The following is a 27,058-nucleotide window of genomic DNA, read 5'->3' as shown; positions in this document are numbered from 1 at the left end:
ACATGACTCATTTGCAGAGTTCCTGAGGTGCCAAAACAGTAGAAACCCCCACAAGTGACCCTTCACTAAAATCAATATAATGTTTTACTAGTATGTGAATGTTATAATATGGTAGAATATTTGAATTCTGTACAGTGCATCAAGTTGGCATATGTAAGTTGTGTAGACTACATCAAGTCATATAGAAAGCGATTTAGTAGTCCATGGATGAGTAGTAGACTTTGAAATGGACTTCCATTCATAGGCCAGGATGGTCAGGGCAAGTGTCACATTGATAAGTGGTGTCCTTTCATACCTCCCTTCTGTAACACACTTTTCACCTTTTTGCGACCTTCGTCTCTTTGCAGTTTGAGGCACCTCACCAGGGAAATGTTGACCTGCTACAACACAGGGACCTTCAGTTCCAGAAGTACTGGGCCCTTCCTGACTTCCAAATATTAGGACCTTGATCACTACCTCATATAACTGAAGGAAGGTCCTGGTCTAGCTTGCACATTGTGATAGCCTGTAAAAGTTATACATTACAGATTGTACGATGTCCATGGCCAGATTTTTTGTACCACACCTTAGCTTTTAGCATGGCACTCTAAGGCTGGAGAACTTGAAGAGAGATCAACTTCTCATGTTTTTGTTGTACCCAAGGACATAGTCTGGCTTGGTGACCTATATAAAAAAGGTATCTCGTACAGTGTTGGGGGTGCTCCCATTGCCATGTATAGTGGTCAAGAAAAGGACACCCCTCTTGATATTTTATTTGATCACCAACATGTTGTCTCTAGTACATTGGGCTCTGCTCTCACACTTTCTGAGCCGCTGCTCAATTAGGATTCTAGCGATTCCCTTCTGATTTTTACGGACAGTATCGCAAGCTGCCGTAGATCGGGACTTGAAGAGTGAGATGCTGGTGTAGAAGTTATCTATATAGAGATGATAACCTTGATCCAGCAGTGAATGCACTAATTTCCAAACATTTTCCTATGGACTCCCTGAACAGGGGGGCATTCCGAGGGCTGAATCTGGGTGTCCTTCCCTTCATAAACCCTAAATCTGTGGGGTGTACCCTGAGGTACACACACAAAGCTTGCAGAGTTAAATTGTGAACCTGGCCCTTTTACTGGGAAGGTATTGCCGGAATTTGAGCCTCCCTTTGAAATGTATTAGGGACTTATCTATGCAGTCCCTTTGGGGAACTTACACCTGCAAAATTGTCGGTAAAGTGATCAATGACAGGCCGAACTTTGAAAAGTCGGTCAAAATTTGGGTCATCTCGGAGAGGACATTGTGTATTATTGTTCTAATTGAAAAGTATTAAGTTACGTACCGGTAACGGTATTTTTCGGAAGCCCATGACAGCACCACGAGAGAGGGGATCCGCCCTTTAGGAACAGGAAACCTACAGATACAAAAAGGGCGGCACCTCTCCCACGCATCAGTTGGTTTACAGAGCTTGAGAGGCTACCATGGTTAGTACACAACATATAATATATACAACCTATCTACCCTATATAGCAGAAACATTTTCCTTTTTTTTTTTTTTTTTCTTTACACCATCTCCCACATACCGTAAATTGTGGACAATCTTCTAAAGGAGTGCACCCCTATATGTGAACAAGGGAGGGAACTAAGGGTGCTGTCATGGGCTTCCGAAAAATACCGTTACCGGTACGTAACTTAATACTTTATTCGGACTCCCATGACAGCACCACGAGAGAATTACAGAGATGTAGACTAATTTAGGGCGGGACTACAGCCTGCAGCACCCTTAGCCCGAAGGTGAGATCTGAAGAGGCACCCATATCTAATCGATAGTGGATAAAAAAGGTGGAAGGAGATGACCAGGTGGCCGCCTTACATATTTGATCAATTGACACTCCAGATCTTTCTGCCCAAGATGATGCCATGGCACGAGTGGAATGCGCCCTCAGGTTCTGCGGAGCCGGACCTCCACCTGCTGTGTAGGCAAGAGAGATAGCCTCCCTAATCCACCTCGCTAATGTGCGTTTTGATACCCTACAACCTTTCCTGGGACCTTGGAAGGATAGGAATAATGCATTCTCCTTCTTCCAAGGATCCGTGGCTGCTAAATATTTAAGTAAGCATCTCCTAATATCTAATGCCTGAAGTTTTTGCTCCTTAGGGTTGGTCGGATTAGGGAGGAAGGAAGGCAGAACTATCTCTTGTGTCCTGTGAAATTGTGATGCTACCTTGGGAAGGTATGCTGGATCTGGCCTTCGGATTACTCTATCCTGTAAGAACTCTGTGTAAGGGGGCAATCTGGAAAGTGCCTGTATGTCGCTCACTCTACGTGCGGATGTTATCGCCACTAGAAAAGCTGCCTTAAGAGATATAATCTTTAATGAGGCCGAATCCAGAGGTTCAAATGGTTTTTCTGTCAAGGCCGTAAGGACTAAATTTAAGTCCCAAGGTACACATCTGTCTTTGTGTATGGGTCTCGATCTAGCCGCTGCTTTGATGAACCTTGCTACCCAATAGTTATTGGCAATATCACGTGCAAACAAGGCCCCTAAGGCTGAAACTTGTACTTTTAATGTACTTGTGGAGAGACCCAATTCGAGACCCTTCTGGAGAAATTCCAGAATATGTTTCGTGGGAATTCCGTCTCTGGCGTCAAACTGAAAGGTGGACAGGAATCGCTTCCAGGTCCTAGCATAAATGTTAGTGGTAGTCAACTTCCTGCTTTTTAGGAGGGTATCAATTAACTTCTTGGAGAACCCTCTATCCTCTAACAGTGACCTTTCAAAGACCACGCCGTCAAATGGAGTCTCGCTACTTGTGGGTGGCTGACTGGCCCCTGGTAGAGGAGATCTGGAAGGTTCGGCAGCACCCAGGGATCGCATACAGACATGGTCCTCAACCACGCGAACCAGGTCCTCCTGGGCCAAAAGGGGGCAATTAATATAACTCTTGCCCGATCTTCCCTGATCTTCCTTACTACCAGAGGTAGAAGATTTAATGGCGGGAAGGCGTATGCCAGAGAAAAGTTCCATTTTATCAGGAGGGCATCCACTGCCAGTGGATTTTCCCTGGGGTTCAGAGAGCAGAATGATTTTTCTTTCCTGTTTTCTCTGGTGGCAAAGAGGTCTACCTCTGGCCGACCCCATCTGCGGACAATTTGGTGGTAAATATCCCTGTTCAAAGCCCATTCTCCTTGCTTTAGAGTCTTGCGGCTTAGAAAGTCTGCCTTTACGTTGTCCTTTCCTCTGATGTGGAGCGCCGTCAAAGATAGAAAACTTCCCTCTGCTATTTGAAGGAGACGTTCTGTTGTCCGCATCAGGGCGTCGGAGCGGGTTCCACCTTGGTGGTTGATATATGCTACCGCTACCTGGTTGTCCGAGAGTATCCTCACGTGATGGCCCTGTAGGTACATAATGAGTTTTTTGACTGCCTGCTCTATCGCCAGTAGCTCTCTTTGGTTGGATGAGATCTCCGTATCCGAATCCCACTGTCCCTGTACTACTATGTCCCCCATATGGGCCCCCCAACCGAAGGGACTAGCGTCTGTGGTTATAACACGGGTTATCTGCGTTATCCAGGGCACCCCTGAGGCTAGGTTTTTATCATCGAGCCACCATCTAAGCGATGTGACAGTCGAGGGGCTTAGCAACAGTTGACCTTGTAAGGAGTGTCTTAACGCCCTGCTATTAAATAGGACATCCTTCTGAAGGGCTCTAGTATGGAATTGTGCCCACCTAACTGCTGGGATGCATGAGGTTAGAGATCCCAACAGGGACATGCCCTGTCTGAGGGTCATAGAAGGATTATCAACCGCCCGAAGAACCTGCTGCTGTATCTTTTGCATTTTATCCAATGGCAACAGACACTGCTGAGTTTCTGAATTTAATAGTAAGCCTAGAAACTTTTGTATTTTTGAGGGCTGGAATCGGGATTTCTCGTAGTTTAATATCCATCCGAGGTTTCCTAACCTGGACTTAGCTCTTTCTATCTGGGATGTACAATGGCCCACTGATTTTCCCACAATTAAAAAATCATCCAAATATGGAACAATCAGGATGTCCACTTCCCGTAAATGCGCCATCACTTCGGCCACTATCTTTGTAAATACCCGGGGCGCTGCTGAGAGACCAAAGGGAAGGGCTCTATATTGATAATGACGGACTGTGCCGTTTATTGAAACCGCCACCCTCAGGAACTGCTGGAAGTCTGCATGGATAGGTACATGATAGTACGCATCTTTCAAATCTATGACTGCCATAAAACACCCTTTAAACAATATTTTTATTGTCGTATTGATGGACTCCATCTTAAAAGTACGGTTTACCAAAAACTTATTAAGGAAACGTAAGTTAATGATCGTTCTAAATGTCTTATCAGGTTTTTGGATCAGGAATAAGGGAGAGTAGAACCCTCTTCCTCTCTCAGCTTCTGGAACCTCTATCAGGACGTTTTTCTGGCATAGGCTCAAGACCTCCGCTTCTAAAGCTGTTTGTTCGAGGGGTGAAGATCTTAACGGAGTAGATTTAAAGGTATCCCGCGGGACCTGGGTAAACTCCAATCTAAGCCCGGTGGATATTACATTGCGCACCCAGACACTATTTGTAATCTGTGACCATGCCGGAAGAAAGGGTGATAGTCTACCTCCCACGGGAATTGCTAGTCATTGATCTTGTCTCTTTTGATCTCTAGACGAGCGTCCAAACATGTAGCCCGTACCTCTTCTCCTTCTATCTTCCCATCTGGGACGGTCTCTAGTAGGCGAAGAATTGCGCCTTCTCCCCAGACGGAATCTCCTTCTACTAAATGGGCGTCGGTAGGATGTAGGCCAGAGATTTGGAAATTTTTTCTTGTCGTCCCCAGCCTTCTCAAGCAGTTCGTCCAGGACTGCGCCGAACAAATATTCCCCCTCACACGGAATAGTACAAAGCTTCGCCCTGGTTTGAATGTCTCCCTGCCAGCACTTTAGCCACAGGGCTCTACGAGCCGCATTAGAGAGACCTGCTGCTCTGGCTGCCATTCTTACTGCATCCGCCGAGGCATCTGCAAGGAAGGCTGCTCCCTCTTGGATTGTTGGTAGGGCCCCAAGAATTGTTTGTCTTGACGTACCCTGTTTTAATTGTGACTCCAACTGGTCCAACCAGACCATCATGGACCTGGCTGTGCATGTCGACGCCACTGCTGGTCTTAAGGAACCGGCTGCCATCTCCCAAGTATTCTTAAGGAAGGTGTCTGCCTTCCTGTCTAGGGGATCTTTAAGGGATCCCATGTCCTCAAAGGGCAGCGAGGATCTTTTCGATGACTTTGCAATGGCCGCATCTAATTTGGGGGCCTTGTCCCAAGTATTTACTGCCGGATCATCGAAGGGATATCTGCGTTTGAGGGCTGGTGGTAGCGACCCTCTTTTATCCGGTTTTTTCCACTCTCTGTGGATTAGATCATGGATCTTCTGATTTAACGGGAAGACTCTATGCTTCCTCTGCTCCAGCCCCCTGAACATGACATCCTGCATGGATAATTGGGGCTTAGGCTCCTCTACTTCCATTGTCCCTCTGACTGCTTTGACCAGCTTGTCTACCCGGTCAAGAGGCAGACAAAACCGACCAGAGTCCTCTTCTCCTGAGGAGGACGAGGGAGATGAAGCCTGGGAGTCTCTACTTCTCCTCCATTCTGCCGAGGAATCGGACTCCACCGGGACCCCGCCCTTTATAGTTTCCCGCTGGGACAGTGACTTTAGGGTTTCATTCATTTCCGCCCTAACAATGTCTCTCAAACTCGCCGCTACTGCGGGCGACTCTTCCGCCACTGTCTGCTGAATACAGGGGGGGCACAATCTTTTAGGGCATGAGTCCGGTAATGGGCATGCACAGAGTGCGCATTCCCTGTGTTTAGCCTTACTTGAAGCCTTCTTCCCCTAGAATAAAGCACAGAAGGGGGGGGCCTCATCACTGAGTGAACTTTCACGAAGATCACTTACCAGTGCCACAATCAAGTACCGGAGGATGAGGGTCGTTCTTCTCAGACGATGCTCCTGTCTGCTTAGAGGAGCTTTTATGGCTGGACTGATCACTTCGTCCCGCACGTTCGCTGCCACGTGACTCTTTCTTTTTCTGCTTGACCTGCCGAAGGTCATCCAGGGGCGGCAGGGATGTTTGACGCTGCTGCCGTCTTTGCTGCTGTTGCCGCCGCTGCTGCTGCTGCTGCTGCTCGCTCTCCATTACTGCTCGCAGTAATGTGGCCAAGGCAAGGCACCCTACCAGGGTCCTGCCTTTATACCCCTCCTCCGGACAGCGGTATGCGTGCCGCGCCCCTCCCCCCCTAACCGGGCTCCCTTCCCCAGCTGGCGCCGCACCTGGTCGGAGAGCCGACACTCATCGGCGTTTGCGATGGGCGCCGCCATCTTGTTTTTCTCGCGCATGCGCAGTGGCGCCGTCGACCCGGAAGCACCTCCTCCGGCCGCCCCCTGACGTCACCGCGACCCCGCCTGACCGGAAGTCACGCGGGACGCCCGGGAGCTTCGGAATACCGCGCTCCCCGGTCGCAGCCCCCCCGCAGCGCGCCGGCCACCGCACTAGCGCCGCCGGATCCGGGGGCCCCCGGGGGGGGAATATACTCACCGGCGGCGGCCTTTATTCTGGAGTCGGACATCCTCCGGACGCCGCTCCCTGCTGACTACGCCACCGCCGTGCTACCCATCCTGGGCCACCGTGACGTCTTCCAGGGATCCGCACCAGGCCGAGGTAGGAGACCCCCCCGCTACCTGTATCGGCCGGCCTGGGATCCTGGTCTTCTGTAGGATCCCGTCCCTTCAGGAACAGGAAACCAACTGATGCGTGGGAGAGGTGCCGCCCTTTTTGTATCTGTAGGTTTCCTGTTCCTAAAGGGCGGATCCCCTCTCTCGTGGTGCTGTCATGGGAGTCCGAATAAAATTTGTGAATGGCTTATAATAATAAAAATAAATTTTATTTCTATAGCGCCGACATATTCCGCAGCACTTTACATTTCAGAAGGGATTTGTACAGACAATAGACATTACAGCATAACAATAATCACAGATTATAACAAATACCAAGAGGAATGAGGGCCCTGCTCGCAAGCTTACAGTCTATGAGGAAAGAGGTAGACACGAAAGGTGGGTGGTAACAGTTGCCCTGATTGTATGGACCAGCCATAATGTTAAGTGTGTAACAGTACAGACACAGAGAGCTAATGGATGCATAAAGCATCCATTAGCCCTCTGGTAAAACGTTTGGCTGTGCCACACAGGGATAGATTAGGTTAATGTGCTGAGGCGATAGGCCAGTCTGAATAAATGCGTTCTCAGGGCACGCTTAAAATTGTGGGGATTGGGGTCTAAATCGTATTGACCTGGGAAGTGCATTCCAAAGAACTGGCGCAGCACGTGTAAAGTCTTGGAGACGGGAGTGAGAGGTTCTGATTATTGAGGATGCTAACCTCAGGTCATCATTGAACGGAGGGCGCGGGTAGGGTGGTATACTGAAACAAGGGAGGAGATGTAGGGTGGTTCTGAGCCATGGAGGGCTTTGTGGGTGAGGGTAATAAGTTTATACTGAATTCTGGAGTGGATGGGTAGCCAGTGTAATGACTGGCACAATTTTAGAGGCATCGGTGTAACAATTGGTGAGGAATATGATCCTGGCTGCAGCATTCAAGACAGATTGGAGAGGGGAGAGTTTGGTAAGAGGGAGACCGATTAGAAGAGAGTTACAATAGTCGAGACGAGAATGAATAAAAGAAACAGGATGAGTTTTTGCAGAGTCAAAAGTAAGAAAAGGTCGAATTCTAGAAATGTTTTTGAGGTGCAGATGACAAGTATGAGCCAGTGATCGAATGTGGGGGGAAAAGGAAAGCTCGGAGTCAAGTATGACCCCAAGACAGCGGGCATGTTGCTGGGGAGTAATAGTGGAATCACACACAGAAATGGCAATGTCAGGTATAGGTACATTAGTAGAGGGAGGAATGGCTTCAAAGCGTGTCCAGGGCACAGCCATGCGGAACAGAGAAGTGTTATATAAAACATCAACAATCCAATATTGCCGAATTTCTGACTTCTTCACTACCCCCATGTGAAGAACAAGGCCCCAAAACTTCATACTTTCTACTGTGTCTACAAGGGTCCTGTTGGCGAATAATGAAGTGGGATTTTGGGATAAAAATTCTTGAGTGTACAAATTTGTCTGGGCCACCATGCATGGTCAGAGGAAAAACCTTTGAAAATGTTGATTTCTGTGAAGCTGGTGATGTCAAACTGGATTCCTGATTGCACCACAAAATCAGGAATCTGTGGCTCAATCTTAGGGGGGAGGAGGTCCATAAGGGGTCACTAACGGTTGGCACTGGCTCATTTTCTGTCCTGGGTAATCTGTGTGGGGGATCATTACCGATAGAGGAAGAGCAGGGAAGAAAAAAAAAAAAAAAACAGAGGAAGGTTGCATCCTCTCCCTCACCATCAAGTGTCGGAAGAAAAAAAGTGTATGGTCTCTTCAGCTGAATACCATGATTGGGACATTTTTTCCACGCGTGTGTACACACTTTTTTCTTATTAAATTTAGAATAAAGGGAAAAAAATTGTAAGAATAGAAGAAAAGAATCTCAGAGAAAATAGGAGAAAATCTAGAAAAATATAACAGTAAAAAAGAGAATATAAAAATTTGGTAAAATAAAAAACACACTAAACAAACGACAGTGAAAACAATTACTGAGCACCCGCAACTAAAATGACGCTAATTGTAATTCCATGCAGTACAAAATACCCATAGTATAATTAGTAAAAGAATATACCACTACAAATCTGAAATAATTACTGGAAGAATGTCCATAAAAACAAATTACTGAGCCCCACAAATATATGACGCGGATTTCGATTCTCTATATTAGTAGAAAAAAAAAACTGTAGTAAAAGGCATTTACTACAGTATATTTTTTCTGTGGATTACATGGTCCAATAATCTAGCGCTATCAATTAATTTAAATTATTTGATTCTTTTTTCACACACACAAATAAAAAAAATCACCAGGATGTCCATCAGTGATGTGTCACCGACCAATGCTCGGCGGATGCAGGACGAATGCACAGAGTTGGTGCAAAAGTGAAAGGACAGTGGGGGAGGACATACAGAGAAAAAAAAAGTCCTGAAAAAAAAACTGAGCACCGGTGCCGATTAGCACTCAGTGACTGCAGGACGCATGAACAAGAAAAAACTGACAAAAAAAGAGCGATCAAGTACTGATCAGCGTTCGGTCGCAGAAGGAGGATGGGGGAAGGGGTTTGCTTGATAGCAGAAGGGGGACTGGGGAAAAGGTTTGGGAGAGGGGGATTGGGGTGCATTAGGAAAAATCTGGGGACAAGAACAGGTCAGGAAAGGATTAGGAACCTCTTTCTTCTTACAGGTACAGCATCAGCAGTGATGGCAAAAATTGTCTATGGCACCATAAGCCCTAGCGAATCTGGCAGCAGAACAGCAGAGTGACTTCTCTGCAACGTCTACAGGCAGGAAATAGGGGGTGCAGAGCGGTCACAGAGTTCATACTACAATTCTGCACACTGATTGGTGCAATCGGACTATGACAATGATTTCCCCAATCTGTGTTGCGGATGGTGACGCTGCCGTTGCGAGGTTTTAGCCCATCATCAGCGGATTTAGAACACAGCTCATAGATGGACCTCTGTTTCAGTCAAATTCACTGCCTGAAACACTGATAGTGCTGTGATTGGCTGTTCAGAATTGAACAGCCAGTCACAGTAATCAGTTGTGGAGAGGGAGGGGAGCTTTGACACCACCCCATTGCTATGAGTTCCAGGCCCTGCTGTCAGAAACAGTGGGCACCTTCATGCGATCACTGTGCGTTTAATCACGGTGATCGCATGAATGACATATATATATATATATATATATATATATATATATATATATATATATATATAGTGCATTGGTGGAGAAGTCTTTCTCTCTATTGACGTATATATACTGCAAATGTCGTTAAAGGGGGTTAAAGGAATTGAAATTGCGATCGGGTGACTGTTTATACTATATAGCACAAGCCACAATCTCCTATGAAAGGTGCTCATAGTAACACTGTCCTGACAAGCACAGGAATCTTCAGCAGGTTGTCATTGCTGTCATCTGGCTGTCATTGTTTTGTAGAGGCACCGATGGGCGGTTAGAACAGCACGCCCCTTGCACAGCATTCTAAATGATGCTATTTGACAACGACCGTTGCATTTCAAAGACAAAGGCACAGCGCCACTCCACTCGCAGCTGTTAGAGGCAGATGATGGCTGCATAACACACGCATCGCCTGCCGGGAATCGATCTGGCTCAGCTCTTGATCCCCCTTCGTTCATCAGCTCCCACTGAGTATTCATTATAATCTTGTACTATTTCCTTTCTTCGGCCTTTCTGATCTACTGTCTATTATTGAACAACGCCAATAAGCTTTTCTGTGAGGGCTTTAACCAAATCACATTTGCTGCTACTTGCCAATGAAGGGAAAATGTCAGTTTGATGCGCCAACTGTGAAAATATCGCTTCTTATGGAACTTATTTTTTGGACTTACATGCGCTGCTTGACATAATACACAATCCAGTTATATTAAAAGATCAATCATTTATTCCCATTTTATCCCAACGCGTTTCGAAGAGGAAACCACTTCTTCAGGGGATGACAAATATTTGTAAATATTTTGTGAATATTTGTCATCCCCTGAAGAAGTGTTTTCCTCTTCGAAACGCGTTGGGATAAAATGGGAATAAATGATTGATCTTTTAATATAACTGGATTGTGTATTATGTCAAGCAGCGCATGTAAGTCCAAAAAATAAGTTCCATAAGAAGCGATTTACTGGCGGTCACTTGTCTGACCATTTGGACGTGCAGCAGCTGACGATTTCTGTATGCCTGATCTCTCCTGTAGCGGGTGAGTGGATTTTATATATCTTTTTACCATTGTCATCAGATAAGACCCTATTGCGCTTCTTTGTTCCTATAGTGTATTTTAACTGTGAAAATATGTAGAACAGTGCCACGAATGCAAGTTATCCTGATGACATTCTGGAGGGTAACAATTAAATAATGCTGCTTTGCTTGGGTTTTGTAGCAAATTTCACTCTGTGAACATGTGATATCCAGGAACAATCTGGAAGAAATCCGACATACAAGGAGGCATCGCATTGTATTTTGCTGCAGAGACTATTTAGCAAATAGTATAAGATCCTTGTACAAACTATGTACAGATTATTGTAACTGCTGTCGGAATATGTTGCTTATACACGGCCAAGATCTGTGACAGAAAGAACTCTCTTCTAAATTAGAAAAATAACGACCATAATTAAAGTCCAACATTTTTCAAAAACAGGTTAAGTACAGGAAAGGATATATAAAGTAAGAAAAATGTGCAATACTCTTCTCTGCAAACCGTCATCATTCCAAAAACACAGGCTTCCGTTGGCCATGCTGGTTCTGCAGTGCTGAAAGCCACAACCAATTACTGTTCTCAGACATGACTGCTGAAGCAAGAGATTGGCTGCAGCGGTCATATGAATGCTGGACATTGAGTCACCACTATACCCAGCAGAGACCTATCGAGCAGCACAGCTGCATTAGGGGGTGTGCATGGCAAGTCATGCACAGATTAGCATTTCCTGTCCTTGAAAAAAATCCACAGTAATTGATTAAAAGAAAAATATTTATTTTCATTCACTCACTCCTGGGAGTAGAACAGGACATCTAGCAGGATGGTAGAGATGGATGGCAGGGTGTCGCGATCCAATGTCAGAATGCAAAATCTGTTTGCAGGACTTTGCACAGGATGTACTGTCAAATTAAACACTAAAAAAAAGAGAAAGTAGAATGGTTAAAACATAGAAAAATACAGCATTAAAGTGTTCGGTCACAAACAGTTAGGACATCCCGTGCAGGGGTTCAGACAATATCATTTCATTTACATTTGAAGATTATAAAAACGTTGTCATTTAACAAAAAGGAAAAAAAAATAAATTCACTTTCTCAGACCCTACATCTCCCACTACGTGCAAAGCTGCACTTACTGTATCAGAACGATATATGGAGGGCGATACATGTGTGCATCTTTGCCAGACACTTTTCCATATGCCACTTGTTTATGCTAATATTTTCCCCCTCTCCATCCCCCCAAAAAAGGTCGTGGTTTCAGGTTTTTTTCTCTAGCATAGGCCAATTACATATCAGCACCCTCTCATAATTTAGTTATTCTCTAGAAGCAAAATAGGCAACTACAAATACCAAATAAATTGTAAAACATTCCGTATTTGGGATCTATACTTTTCCCATATATTACGTGGGGAAAATTCTTGTGCCTATGACAAACACAAAAGAATCTGCTGCGAAGAAAAGAGGTGGTCTGGACCTCCATCTGGTGGTGATGTACTGCAGCTACAATAGGAATAGGCAGTTGCATGAGTACACACTATTGGGCATCTTTTTTTTTTTTTTTTTAAAGAAATATAGACCTGAATATTTGTATCCCTTTTTAACACTTCTGCATATACTGTACATGTAAGTATGCTCAACAATGCTCAGACAAACCCCCAAACGGAACTACTTTATATAATACTAGATGGTGGCCCGGATTCTAATGCATCGGGTATTCTAGAATATGTATGTGGTTTATTTATGAAGTTTTAATAATAATGCAATAATGCACCCCCCAATCCTGATATGCATGGTCCTCTCACCCCAGAAACCAGATATGCATGGTACCCCTCCCCCCCCATCCTGATATGCATGGTACCCCTCTCCTCCCTATCCTGGTATGCATGGTCCCCTCACCCCCCAATCCTGATATGCATGGTCCTCTCACCCCAGAATCCTGATATGCATGGTACCCTTCCCCCCCCTATCCTGATATGCATGGTCCTCTCACCCCTCTTTCCTGGTATGCATGGTCCCGTCACCCCCCTTTCCTGGTATGCATGGTCCCTTCACGCCCCAATCCTGATATGCATGGTCTCCTCACCCCCCAATCCTGATAGGCATGGTACCTCTCACCCCCCAATCCTGGTAAGCATGGTCCCCTCACCCTTCAATCCTGGAATGCATGGTCCTCTCACCCCCCCCCAATCCTGATATGCATGGTACCCCTCACCCCCCAATCCTGGTAAGCATGGTCCCCTCACCCTTCAATCCTGGAATGCATGGTACCCTCACCCCCCCAATCATGATATGCATGGTACCCCTCACCCCCCAATCCTGGTAAGCATGGTCCCCTCACCTTTCAATCCTGGAATGCATGGTCCTCTCACCCCCCAATCCTGGTATGCATGGTCACCCTCACCCCCCTCTCCTGGTATGCATGGTCACCCTCACCCCCCTTCCTGGTATGCATGGACTCTGTTAAAATAAAAAATAGTTACATATACACCTTCCGACGGCGTCGGATCTCCTTTCCACGTGCCCGGCCTTGCGGTCCCAGTAATGCCTTGTGGCTTAGACCGCTGATGACTTTGCGCTCTCGCGAGAGTGACGTCATCTCCAGTCTAAGCCGCAAGGCATTACTGGGACCGCGAGGCCGGGAGCGTGGAAAGGAGATCAGACGCCGTCGGAAGGTGAGTATAACCTTTTTTTTTATTATTTTAATAACCAATCAGAGCAGCGGGATTTCGGTTACAGACAGAAATAAGATGAATATATATATTATATATATACACACACACCGTATATACTCGTGTATAAGCCGACCCCCCCAGATTCAAGACGTTTATTAACCCTTCAGGTGCTTCACAGGAATTTTTTGAATGTTTATAAAAAAAAAAATGAACATTTAACTTTTTTTCACAGAAAAATTACTTCAGGCCCAATTTTTTTTATTTTACCAAGGGTAACAGGAGAAATTTGACTGCAAAAGTTATTGTGCAATTTGTCCCGAGTACGTTGAGCTCAGAAGGGAAGGAGCGTCGTTTGACTTTTTCAACGCAAAACTGTTTGGAATTCAGATCGGACGCCATGTCACGTTTGGCGAGCCCCTGATCTACCTAAACAGTGGAAACCCCCCACAAGTGACCCCATTTTGGAAACTAGACCCCCCCCAAGGAACTTATCTAGATGTGTGGTGAGAACTTTGAACCCACAAGGGCTTCACAGAAGTTTAAAACGTACAGTCGTACGATTAAAAAAATCATATTTTTTCCACAAAAATGATCTTTTCACCCTCAATTTTTATTTTTACAAGGGAAACAGGACCCCAAAAGTACGCTGATACCCCATATGTGGGGGTAAACCACTATTTAGGCGCATGGCAGAGCTCGAAAGGGAAGCAGCGCCATTTGACTTTTTTGGCTGGAATTGGGATTGGACGCCATGCCGCGTTTGGAAAGCCCCTGATGTGCCTAAACAGTGGAAACCCCCCCACAAATGACACCATTTTGGAAACTAGACCCCCCAAGGAACTTATCTAGATGTGTGGTGAGCACTTTAAACCCCCCCAAGGGCTTCACAGAAGTTTATAACGCCCGGGCGTGAAAATAAAAAAATATTTTTTCCACAAACATGATCTTTTAGTCCCCAATTTTTTCATTTTCCCAAGGGTAACAGGAGAAATTGGACCCCAAAAGTTGTTGTCCAATTTGTCCTGAGGGCACACGTCAGGGCTCGGAAGGAAAGTAGAATGCAGACTTTCATGGAATGGTCTGCGGGTGTCATGTTGCCTTTGGAGAGCCCCTGATGTACCTAAACAGTGGAAACCCCCCACAAGTGACCCCATTTTGGAAACTAGACCCCCCATGGAACTTATCTAGATGTGTGGTGAGCACTTTAACCCCCCCCAGTGCTTCACAGAAGTTTATAACGCCCGGGCGTGAAAATAAAAAAAATCATTTTTTCCACAAAAATGATATTTTTGCCCCCAATTTTTTATTTTCCTAAAGGATAACAGGAGAAATTGGACACCAAAAGTTGTTTTGCAATTTGTCCTGAGTAGGCTGATACCCCATATGTGGGGGTAAAACACTGTTTGGGCACATGGCACAGCTTGGAAGGGAAGGAGCACCATTTGACTATTTCAATGCAGAATTGGCTGGAATTGAGATCAGACGCGATGTTGCGTTTGGAGAGCACCTGATGTGCCCAAACAGTGGAAATCCCCCAATTCTAACTCCAACACTAACCCCAACATACCCCTAACCCTAATTTGAGCCCTAAGCCTAGCCCTAACGGGAAAATGGAAATAAATACATTTTTTTAATTTTATTATTTTTCCCCTAACTAAGGGGGTGATAACGGGGGTTTGATTTACTACTTATGGCGGGTTTTTACGTTTAGCAGCTGTCGCACGCTAAAAGACACTTTTCATTGTAAAAATAGTTTTTGCATCACCACATTTTGAGAGCTGTAATTTTTCCATATTTTGACCCACCGAGTCATGTGAGGTCTTATTTTTTGCGGAACGAGTTGACATTTTTATTGATACCATTTTCGGGCCCGTGACATTTTTTGATCGCTTTTTATTGCGATTTTTTAGGACGCAGAATGAACAAAAACCAGCATTTCAAGAATTTCTTTTGGGGGGTGCGTTTACACCATTCCGCGTGCGGTAAAATTGATAAATCGGTTTTCTTCTTCGGGTCAGTACGGTTACAGCGATACCTCATTTATGTAGTTTTTTTATGTTTTGGCGCTTTTATGCAATGAAAACAATGTTATATAAAAAATAATTTTTGCATCGCTTTATTCTGCGGGCTATAACTTTTATTTTTTCGCTGATGACGCTGTATGGCGGCTCGTTTTTTGCGGGACAAGATGACGTTTTCAGCGGTACCATGGTAATTTATATGTGTCTTTTTGATCGCGCGTTATTGCACTTTTTGTTCGGCGGTAAGATAAAGCTTTATTTTTTGTTTTGTTTTTTATTTTTACTTTTTAAGGGGTTCGCTAAGAGAGTTAACTAATGGGACAGTTTTATAGGGCAGGTCGTTACGGACGCGGCAATACCAAATATGTGTACGTTTATTGGTTTTTTTTATTTCCAAAAAATGAATTAGGGAATTTTTTTTTTTTTTTTTTTAAATTTATTTAGCGATTTTTTATAAATTTTAACACTTTTTTTTTTTTTTTTTTTTACTTTATTACAATATCCCAGGGGTAACATAACTGTCATGTGACAGATCGCTGATCTGTGACATCACAGATCGCAATGACAGATCAGCGATCTGTCACAGGCAGTGCAGAAGGCTTCCTCGTGCCTGTGCTTTGCAGGCATGAGGAAGCCACCTCCCTGCAAGCCCCCGCCGCCATTTTGGATCCGGGGACCTGCAGGGAAGGAGACACCCGCAGCAGCGCTGCACATCGCGCTGCTGTGGGGGTCTCAGGGAAGCACGGAGGGAGCCCTCTCCCTCCCGATGCTTCCCTAAACCCCCGGTACACTGCGATCGTGTTTGATCGCAGTGTGCCAGGGGTTAACGTGTCGGGGACGGTCCGTGACCGCCCCTGACACATAATGACGGGTGTCAGCTGTGATAATCAGCTGACACCCGCCGCGATCAGCGGCGCTCACCACGTGGGCGCCGCTGATCTCTATGACGTACTATCCCGTCCCTGGGAATTAAGTCCCAGGGCACATGGACGGGATAGTACGTCATATGGCCGAAAGGGGTTAAATATGCGCATATTCATGAGTTTAATGAGCGGTACCACGTGAACGCTGAATGCAAGAAGCAGACGGCGGAGGAAGAAGGAGAGGCTGCAGAGAAGTGCCAAGAGAGGTAAGTATGATCTCTTAAATCCCCGCTCGAAGTGCCAGGAGAGGTAAGTATGATCTCTGACACCCCCGCTCCCCCTCCCACCCCCGGTATATGACTCGCGTATAAGCCGAGGGGGGGACTTTCAGCCCAAAAAAATGAGCTGAAAATCTCAGCTTATACACGAGTATATACGGTAGATAAAGAGGACCTGCCACCAGGCAAAAGTAACCAGCTTTTGCCATTTTATTTCTGCTCTCCTCTGACTATTTTTAAAGGGAATCTGTCACCCATTTTTTGACATATCATGTAAAGATATCATTCAATTGTGTGTTACATAAGGATTTTAGTAGTACTTTTGATCCCCCCTGACCCCGTACCTTTGATGCATAAAAACCTTTTTTATCACTCTTGCGATGTATGTAAATCGCCACGGTCCGGTCTGATGGGCGTGGCTTATTCTCCTTCTCCCCCCCTCCATGGCTTGCTGGACGTAATTTCATCTGTGAATATCACAGATGCAGTTGTGTATTCGCGCCTGTGCATTGAAAAGGCTGCTCGCGCTTGCGCAGTATGCTTTGCCCAGCTGTGGGCAAAGCATATAATCAGTACTGCGCATGCGCCATTTTTTTTCCCTGCCGTCTATGACCCAGAAGTCTTCACATGGAAGACACACTTTTCCTGGACGCCGGATACCTGAGTAAAGCCCTGCGCATTACACCGGAAGCTGAGGAAGAAAATCATCTATTGAACTATTTTCTTAGCAAAAAAACACACAGATGAACGGCAAACTAGGGCACACAAATCACCACATTAACAGACGGAGCTATTTATCTGAAGTATTGCGGTGTGTTGTTCAGTCAAAAAACGGAGGTGCTTGCATGAAGAAACATGAGTATTCCAATGTATTATTAAATACATACTGTGCGTCTTTATTTCACATAAATTCCATCAAGAGATATGTGGACATGTAGGACGTTAGAGGAATCGCGAAACGGCCGTTGTCCGGCACCTCCCTCCCCTAGCATTCCTCTAACGTCCTGCATGTCCACATATCTCTTGATGGAATTTATGTGAAATAAAAGACACACAGTGTTTCAGCTTCATTGGCGAGTGCTGCATTCTTCTTTTTTTCATAATACATTGAACTATTTTCTTCCTCAGCTTTCGGTGTAATGCGCAGGGCTTTACTCGAGTGTCCGGCGTCCAGGAAGAGTGTGGAAGTGCATTGAGCAGCAGGGTTGTTTGCTGGTAAAAGGGGGGAAAAAAAAAATATCTCTTTAAATCTTCTGCCTGAGTGAGTGTGAACGAGCTGAGTGTGACCTGAGCGTAAGTGCGAACTGTGGTAAGTGTGTGACTTATGATTCAGTGAAGAGGAATTTGGAAAACCTTTAACAAATACCTGTGTGAATTGGTGTGAGTTGCTGAATTGTAGGTTGCTGAGTGCTTTTCTACCTGTTCAATTTTTAGGGGGCTTGTTTGTTTAACCTATTTTTTCTCTCTACAGGCTTAATCTCTTATTTTACCTGTGCTTTTAAGGGTTAATTATATTGCATTTAAATCTTGAGGTGTAACTATATTGACAAGGGGTTAATTAAGGTTGGGGGTTTATAATTAAGGGTTTATAAGGGGCAGTTGGTTGGGGCTCAACTCCTTTTGGAAGTGCATTGAGCAGCAGGGTGGTTTGCTGGTAAAAGGGGAAAAAAAAAAATCTCTGAGCGAGTGTGAACAAGCTGAGTGTGACCTGAGTGCAAAGTGTGTGACTTGTGATTCAGTGACTTTGCATTCAGGGAGTTTCCAAGGGAGGTGTTACTGAATTGCTGTTATATTTTATTAATACTTTTTTTCTACTTATCTTTTCTGTCTGGTGCAATCCCCAGTAGGATGTGCTCCACTATTGCCAATGCCATCAAGTGTTCGTCTTGCCACATGTATGCAATCCTTGACCAGCCGTTGAGGGTGCATACTGCTGTGTGAGATGTGAGCACGTTGTGCATTTGGAAGCCCAGATACTGGATCTAAATGTGCATGTTGGCAACACTGAGATCCATAGACAATATGGAAAGGAGTCTTCTGCTCACTGAGCAGACGCTCAATGGGATAGATGAGGGGGGATGCTCGGTTGGAACTGCAGGACAGTGAAGCAGCTAGCTGGGTGACAGTTAGAAGGCGGGGTAGAGGGAAGAGCACCAGGGAGGCTAGTCATGATCTGGCACACCCCAATAAGTTTGCTAAGTTGGCAGATGAGGGGAGTGTTGGTGCAGGAGTAGCACTGCTGCAGCAAGGCATGTCCTCTGAAAGCCGGAGAAGTGTCTGCTCCAGTAAGGGGGGAAATAGGAGAGCAGGGCAAGCCAGACAGGTGCTGGTAGTGGGAGACTCAATTATTAGGGGAACAGATAGGGCAATCTGTCACAAAGACAGGGATCGTGGAACGGTGTGCTGCCTACCTGGCGCTCGAGTCCGACACATCGCTGATCGGGTTGACAGATTACTGGGAGGGGCTGGAGAGGATCCAGCAGCCATGGTGCACATTGGCACAAATGACAAAGTTAGAGGTAGGTGAAAGGTCCTTAAAGATGATTTCAGGGAATTAGGCTGTAAGCTTAAAGCAAGGACCTCCAAGGTGGTTTTTTCGGAAATACTTCCTGTACCACGCCAGAGAGGCAACGGGAGATTAGGGAGGTCAATAAGTGGCTCAGGAATTGGTGTAGGAAGGAGGGGTGTGGGTTCCTGCAGAACTGGGCCGACTTCTCAGTTGGCTACAGGTTCTACGCTAGGGACGGGCTGCACCTCAATGGGGAGGGCGCAGCTGTGATGAGGGAGAAAATGGCTAGAAGGTTGGAGGAGTGTTTAAATTAGGGACTGAGGGAGGAGAGTATTCCTTTTATAGGAGGGGAAGACAGTGCAGATAGAGACCTGGGCACAAATAATGACATTGGGGGTGGAATGGGGGGTGGGGTTAGAACAGTTAATAATTTAAGACAGAATAGAGGTACAGAGAGATAGATAAAGTGCATGTATACTAATGCCAGAAGCCTCACCAACAAAATGGAGGAATTAGAATGAATTTTGTTGGAATATAATTAGGACATTGTGGGGATATCTGAGACATGGCTGGATGAGAGCCATGACTGGGCTGTTAATTTACAGGGCTATAGTCTGTTCAGAAATGACCATACAAATAAGCGAAGGGGAGGTGTGTGTTTACATGTAAAATCATCCTTAAAACCCATCCTTCGTGATAATATATATGAATTTAATGAAAATGTAGAGTCCCTGTGGGTGGAGATAAGGGGAGGGGGAAAAAATAATAAATTACTGATAGGGGTTTGTTATAAGTCTCCAAAAATAATGAAAACAACAGAGAATATCCTCGTAAAGAAAATAGATGAAGCAGCAACTCAAGGAGAAGTAATTATTATGGGGGACTTCAACTACCCTGAAATACATTGGGGAACCGAAACCTGCAGTTCCAGCAAAGGTAATGGGTTTTTGACAACTATGAGAGACAATTACCTTTCACAACTGGTTCAGGACCCAACAAGAGGGAGGGCACTGCTAGACCTAATATTAACCAACAGGCCAGACCGCATATCAAATGTAAGGGTTGGGGGTCACTTGGTTAATACTGATCACAAATTAATAAGTTTTCATGTATCCTTTAATAAGATGTGTAGTAGAGGGGTTACAAGGACACTAAACTTCAGGAAAGCAAATTTCCAAAGGGTGAGAGATGATCTTGGTGCAATTAACTGAGACGATATCCTGAGACATAAAAATACACAAAGAAAATGGGAGACGTTTATTAGCATCCTGAATAGGACCTGTGCACAGTATATACTGTACAGTATGGGAATAAACATGCTAGAAATAGGAGGAAACCACTATGGTTAAATAGAGCTGTAAGGGGTGCAATAAGTGACAAAAAGAAAGAATTTAGAGAATTAAAGCAAGTAAAAATAATCCCAAAATATTCTTTAACTATATAAATAGTAAGAAACTAAAAAATAATAGTGTTGGCCCACTTAAAAATAGTCTGGGTGAAATGGTGGATGAGGAAAGAGCCAATATGCTAAATTACTTTTTTTCAACAGTATTTACACAAGAAAATCCCATGACGGATAACATGATCAGTGATAAAAATTCTCCATTAAATGTCACCTGCTTAACCCAGCAGGAAGTACGGCGGCGCCTAAAAATCACTAAAATTGACAAATCCCCGGGCCCGGATGGGATACACCACTGAGTACTGCAGGAATTAAGCACAGTCATAGATAGACCATTATTTTTAATCTATAAAGATTCCATAATAACAGGGTCTGTACCACAGGACTGGCGTATAGCAAATGTGGTGCCAATATTCAAAAAGGGGACAAAAACTGAACTTGGAAATTATAGGCCAGTAAGTTTAACCTCAACTGTGGGTAAAATCCTGGAGGATTTTCTAAGAGATACTATACTGGAGTATCTGGAGAAGAATAAACTCATGACCCAATATCAACATGGGTTTACGAGGGACCATTCCTGTCAGACTAATCTGATAAGCTTTTATAAAGAGGTAAGTTCCGGACTGGACCAAGGGAATGCAGTGGACGTGGTGTACACGGACTTTTCAAAAGCTTTTGATACGGTGCCACACAAAAGGTTGATACAAAAAATGAGATCAATGGGGATAGGGGAAAATATGGGTAAGTGGGTTAAAAGCTGGCTCAGGGATAGGAAACAAAGGGTGGTTATTAATGGAGCACACTCGGACTGGGTCACGGTTAGCAGTGGGGTTACCACAGGGGTCAGTTTTGGGCCCGCTTCTTTTTAACATATTTATTAATGACCTTGTAGGGGACATAGAGAGTAGAATTTCAATATTTGCAGATGACACGAAACTCTGCAGGGTAATCAATACAGAGGAGGACAATTTTATATTACAGGAGGATTTATGTAAACTAGAAGCTTGGGCTGATAAATGGCAAATGAGCTTTAATGGGGATAAATGTAAGGTCATGCACTTGGGTAGAATCATAGAATCGTAGAGTTGGAAGGGACCTCCTGGGCCATCTGGTCCAACCCCCTGCTCAAAGCAGGATTCGCTAAATCATCCCAGTCAGATGTCTGTCCAGCCTCTGTTTGAAGACTTCCATTGAAGGAGAACTCACCACTTCTCGTGGCAGCCTGTTCCACTCATTGATCACTCTGTCAAAAAGTTTTTTCTAATATCTAATCTGTGTCTCTTCCCATTCAGTTTCATCCCATTGCTTCTAGTCTTTCCTTGTGTAAATGAGAATAAAGTTGATCCTTCTACAATGTGACAGCCCTTTAGATATTTGTAGACAGCTATTAAGTCTCCTCTCAGTCTTCTCTTTTGCAAACTAAACATTCCCAAATCCTGCAACCTTTCCTCATAAGACAGGGTTTGCAGACCGGTCACCATTCTGGTCGCTCTTTTCTGAACTTGCTCCAGTTTGTTGATGTCTTTTTTAAAATGTGGTGCCCAAAACTGGACACAATATTCCAGATGAGGTCTGACCAAAGAGGAGTAGAGGGAAATAATGACTTCACGTGATCTAGACTGTATGCTTCTGTTAATACATCCTAGAATTGCATTTGCCTTTTTTGCTGCTGCATCACACTGTTGACTCATATTCAGTCTGTGATCTATTAGTATACCCAAGTCTTTTTCACATGTGCTGTCACTTAGCCCTATTCCTCCCATTCTATATATGCTTTTTTCATTTTTATTGCCCAGATGTAGTACTTTGCATTTCTCCCTGTTAAAAACCATTCTGTTAGTTGCTGCCCACTTCTCCAGTTTATTTAAATCTTTTTGAATCCTCTCTCTCTCTTCTCTAGTATTAGCTATCCCTCCTAGCTTTGTGTCATCAGCAAATTTAATCAGTTTACCCTCAATTCCTTCATCTAAATCATTGATAAAGATGTTGAACAATACAGGGCCCAGGACAGAGCCCTGTGGTACCCCACTTGAGACATTCTTCCAACTGGATGTGTAGCCATTTACGACCACTCTTTGGGTCCGATCACTAAGCCAGTTATGAATCCACCTAACAGTTGCCTTGTCCATTCCATACTTAGTCATTTTTTCAATAAGGATTGTATGAGAGACTTTGTCAAATGCTTTGCTGAAGTCAAGATATACTATATCTACAGCATTTCCTTGATCCACCCAATCAGTGATACCGTCATAGAAGGAAATTAAGTTAGTCTGACATGACTTATTAGTTAGAAACCCATGCTGACTCTGTTTAATCACTTCATTCTTATCCAGGTATTGACATACATGTTGTTTAATAATTTGTTCAAAGATCTTTCCTGATATAGAAGTCAGACTCACAGGCCTATAGTTGCCTGGGTCCACCTTCTTCCCCTTTTTGAAGATAGGAACAACATTTGCTCTTCTCCAGTCTTCTGGCACTTCTCCTGTTCTCCAAGAATTTTCAAAGATTATGGAGAGGGGTTCAAAAATTTCTTCTGCTATCTCCTTCAGTACTCTGGGGTGTAATTCATCTGGACCTGGAGACTTGAATTCATTTAGGTTAGCTAAGTGTTTCCTCACTATCTTTCTGTTTATAGATATCCTGGATTCTTCTATTCCCTTAATAAGACAGTGAATAACAGTTGATGTTGCATTTCCTTTCTGAGAGAAAACAGATGCAAAATAGGAATTTAAAAGTTCAGCCTTCTCAACATCCTGTCTTACCATTTCATCATTTTCATCCTGTAAAAATCCTATAGCATCTTTGACTTTTCTTTTACTTTTGACATATCCCCAAAATCCTTTATTATTGCTTTTGACATCTCTTGCAAGCCTCAGTTCATTTTCAGCTTTAGATAATCTGATTTGTGCCCTGCAGGTTCTGCAGACAGCATTATATTCTTCTTTAGATATGCCTCCCTCTTTCCATTTTATAAACATTTTTTTCTTCCTTTTTAGCATGTGCTTAAGTTCTGTGTTCATCCATCCTGGTTTCCTTAAATGCTTCCTATTCTTCCCTCTTTTCGGAATTGTTAACAACTGTGCTTTGAGAATTTCATTTTTCAAGATTTCCCATCCTTCCTGGACATTTTTGTCTTTAAGGATATCCAGCCATTGGATCCCTCCAATTCTCTTTCTGAATCCCTTAAAATCTGCCTTTCTGAAATCTAACCTTGACGTCTGAGTCTTCACAGGTCTTCCACCTCTAGTAATCCAAAATTCTAAAATAGCATGGTCGCTACCTCCTAGGGTCCCAGCCACTTTTACCTCCTCAACCATTTCCTCCCTGTTTATAAGGATTAGATCCAAGGTAGCAGTTCCCCTTGTTTTCTCCCTTACCTTTTGGAAGATAAAGTTGTCAGCAAGAGAGGATAAGAATTTCCTTGACCTGTTAGTTTTGCCTGAGAGAGATTCCCAACAAATGTCTGGATAGTTGAAATCTCCCATGACAACTATGTCATATTTTTTGGAGAACTTGGCCATCTGATGCATAAAGAGTTCATCTATATCTTCGGCTTGCACAGGCGGCCTGTAGTAAATGCCTACAATGGTGTCCTTTCCATTGTTCTGTCCTTGTATTCTTACCCAAACAGTTTCCACAGAACTCCCAGTCTCTGAAGCTTCAATCTCTGTGCAGATATACGCGTTTCGAACATACAATGCGACACCCCCTCCTCGTTTATCAAGTCTGTTTCTTGCAAATAAGTTGTATCCTTCTAGTCTTGTATTCCAATCATGTGTATTGTCCCACCAAGTTTCAGTGATTCCAATTACATCATATTTCTGTTCCTGTGTTAGTAGTTCCAATTCTCCTTGTTTGTTGCCCATGCTTTGTGCATTAGTATAGAAACATTTTAGTTTGTGATTGGTTTCTCTTTCTCCAATATTTTTATTAATTAGATTCTTTCGTCTTTGTTCTTCCTTTCCACTTCTAATAGCAGAGTTCTCAATAGCATTTGTCAGGTGTATGGCTTTTTCTGGTCTTTTGCTTCCCTTCCCATGTTGTTCTAGTTTAAAGCTCTCCTTACAAGTGTAGCAAGGCGACTTCCAAATACATGCTTTCCAGTCTTCGTAAGGTGCACCCCATCTCTAGCAAGTAGTCCATCGTATAAGTAGTTCACTCCGTGATCCAGAAATCCAAATCGTTGCTGACGGCACCATCGACGTAGCCAGTTGTTCACCTGCAGAATCTTATTCCACCTCCTTGTTCCATGGCCATCCACTGGGAGGATGGAAGAGAAGACCACCTGCGCTCCCAGTTCTTTCACTTTCTTGCCTAAGTCTTCAAAGTCTCTGCAGATGATTTCCAGGTCGTTTCTTGCGGTGTCATTTGTACCCACATGTAGTAGCAGGAATGGGTAGTCATCTGTAGGTCTGAAGAGTCCTGATATCCTGTCAGACACATCTTTAATTTTTGCACCTGGAAGACAGCACATTTCTCTTGTAGTTATATCCGGTCTGCAGATAGCGGCCTCTGTTCCTCTCAGCAGGGAATCCCCCATGACCACCACTCTCCGTTTCTTCTTCACAACATTTTTCTTTCTCCATCCAGGAGGACTCTGAAGGCGTACAAGGTTGCTGTTTGTTGGCAAAGTCTTATCCTGATGTATTTCTTCATCGTTTTCCTGCGTGAGAGCCTGGTACTGGTTCCTGAGCAGTATGGGTGCTGACTGCCTCCTGATCCTCCTGCTTCTCTGGGTCACATGTCTCCATTCCTCTGTTTCTTCAGGTGCACTTCGAATTTCTTCTCTTTCTGTAACATGAAGAGATAATTCTGCTCTGTCCAAGAACTCTTCACCTTCCTTAATGATCTTCAACGTAGCTAACCTCTCTTCGAGATTTTGCAACTTTTCCTCCAACAGGGACACAAGCTTGCATTTGTGGCATGTGAAGTTTGGCTTTTCCACTGGTAAATCTGTGAACATGTAGCAAGAAATGCAGCTCACCAAATGGCTCCTGGCCTCTTCCATCTTGAGATTTCTTAAAAACGATGAAAGATGAGCCAAATTTCCTCTTTTCAGCTGCAACGGCCAAAACCCAGTGATCGTTGAGCTCGCGGAGACTCTTCACTTATCCCAGAAGGCACTGGGAATATGCAAATGATCTCCTCAAGACTCTTCCCCTGGTTTTCCAATTTCCTCTTTTCAGCTGCAACGGCCAAAACCCAGTGATCGTTGAGCTCGCGGAGACTCTTCACTTATCCCAGAAGGCACTGGGAATATGCAAATGATCTCCTCAAGACTCTTCCCCTGGTTTTCCAATTTCCTCTTTTCAGCTGCAACGGCCAAAACCCAGTGATCGTTGAGCTCGCGGAGACTCTTCACTTATCCCAGAAGGCACTGGGAATATGCAAATGATCTCCTCAAGACTCTTCCCCTGGTTTTTAGAACGAATAAGATGTATAATTATGTGCTTAACTGTAAAACACTGGGCAAAACTGTCACTGAAAAAGACCTGGGTGTATGGGTGGACAACAAACTCACATTTAGTGGCCAGTGTCAGGCAGCTGCTGCAAAGGCAAATAAAATAATGGGATGCATTAAAAGAGGCATAGATGCTCATGAGGAGAACATAATTTTACCTCTATATAAGTCACTAGTGCGACCACACTTAGAATACTGTGTACAGTTCTGGTCTCCGGTGTATAAGAAAGACATAGCTGAACTGGAGCGGGTGCAGAGAAGAGCGACCAAGGTTATTAGGGAACTGGGGGGGTCTGCAATATCAAGACAGGTTATTACACTTGGGGTTATTTAGTTTGGAAAATCGAAGGCTTCGGGGTGATCTTATTACAATGTATAAATATATGCGGGAACAATACAAAGACCTTTCTAATGATCTTTTTACTCTTAGACCTGTGACGGGGACAAGGGGGCATCCTCTACGTCTGGAGGAAAGAAGGTTTAAGCATACTCACAGACGCGGATTCTTTACTGTAAGAGAAGTGAGACTATGGAACTCTCTGCCATATGAAGTTGTAATGAGTGATTCCCGACTAAAATTTAATAAGGGACTCGATGCCTTTCTTGAAAAGTATAATATTACAGGGTATATACACTAGTTTCCTTAATATTGCGTTGATCCAGGGAGCTAGTCTGATTGCCATATGTGGAGTAGGGAAGGATTTTTTTCCCCAATGTGAAGATTACTGTTTGCCACATGGGTTTTTTTTTACCTTCCTCTGGATCAACATTTTAGGGCAAGTTAGGATAGGATATGGGTTGAACTAGATGGACTTAAAGTCTTCCTTCAATCTTAATAACTATGTTACTATGTTGTATTTCTGCCATTTTCTTACTATTGCACCAACTGTTGTCTCCTTCTCATTCAGCATCTTATGGTTTTGTAGCCCACTCCAGCTTTGTGCA

General features: G+C 44.2%; 1 protein-coding gene across 1 annotated transcript in view; it reads right to left on the bottom strand.

Moving 5' to 3' along the window:
• Positions 1-27,058, bottom strand: part of CASTOR1 (cytosolic arginine sensor for mTORC1 subunit 1) — a 68,054-nt gene that overhangs the window by 12,770 nt on the left and 28,226 nt on the right. Inside the window, exon 5 of the mRNA XM_073554824.1 lies at positions 11,699-11,822. Within this exon, the coding sequence (XP_073410925.1) occupies positions 11,699-11,822 (124 nt within the window). The remainder of the gene's footprint in view (positions 1-11,698; positions 11,823-27,058) is intronic.

The sequence above is a fragment of the Dendrobates tinctorius genome, unplaced genomic scaffold, assembly GCF_039654945.1.
Source record: "Dendrobates tinctorius isolate UK_male_01 unplaced genomic scaffold, ASM3965494v1 ptg000213l, whole genome shotgun sequence".
NCBI lineage: Eukaryota > Metazoa > Chordata > Amphibia > Anura > Dendrobatidae > Dendrobates > Dendrobates tinctorius.
This window is presented reverse-complemented; position numbering and strand designations above follow the sequence as displayed.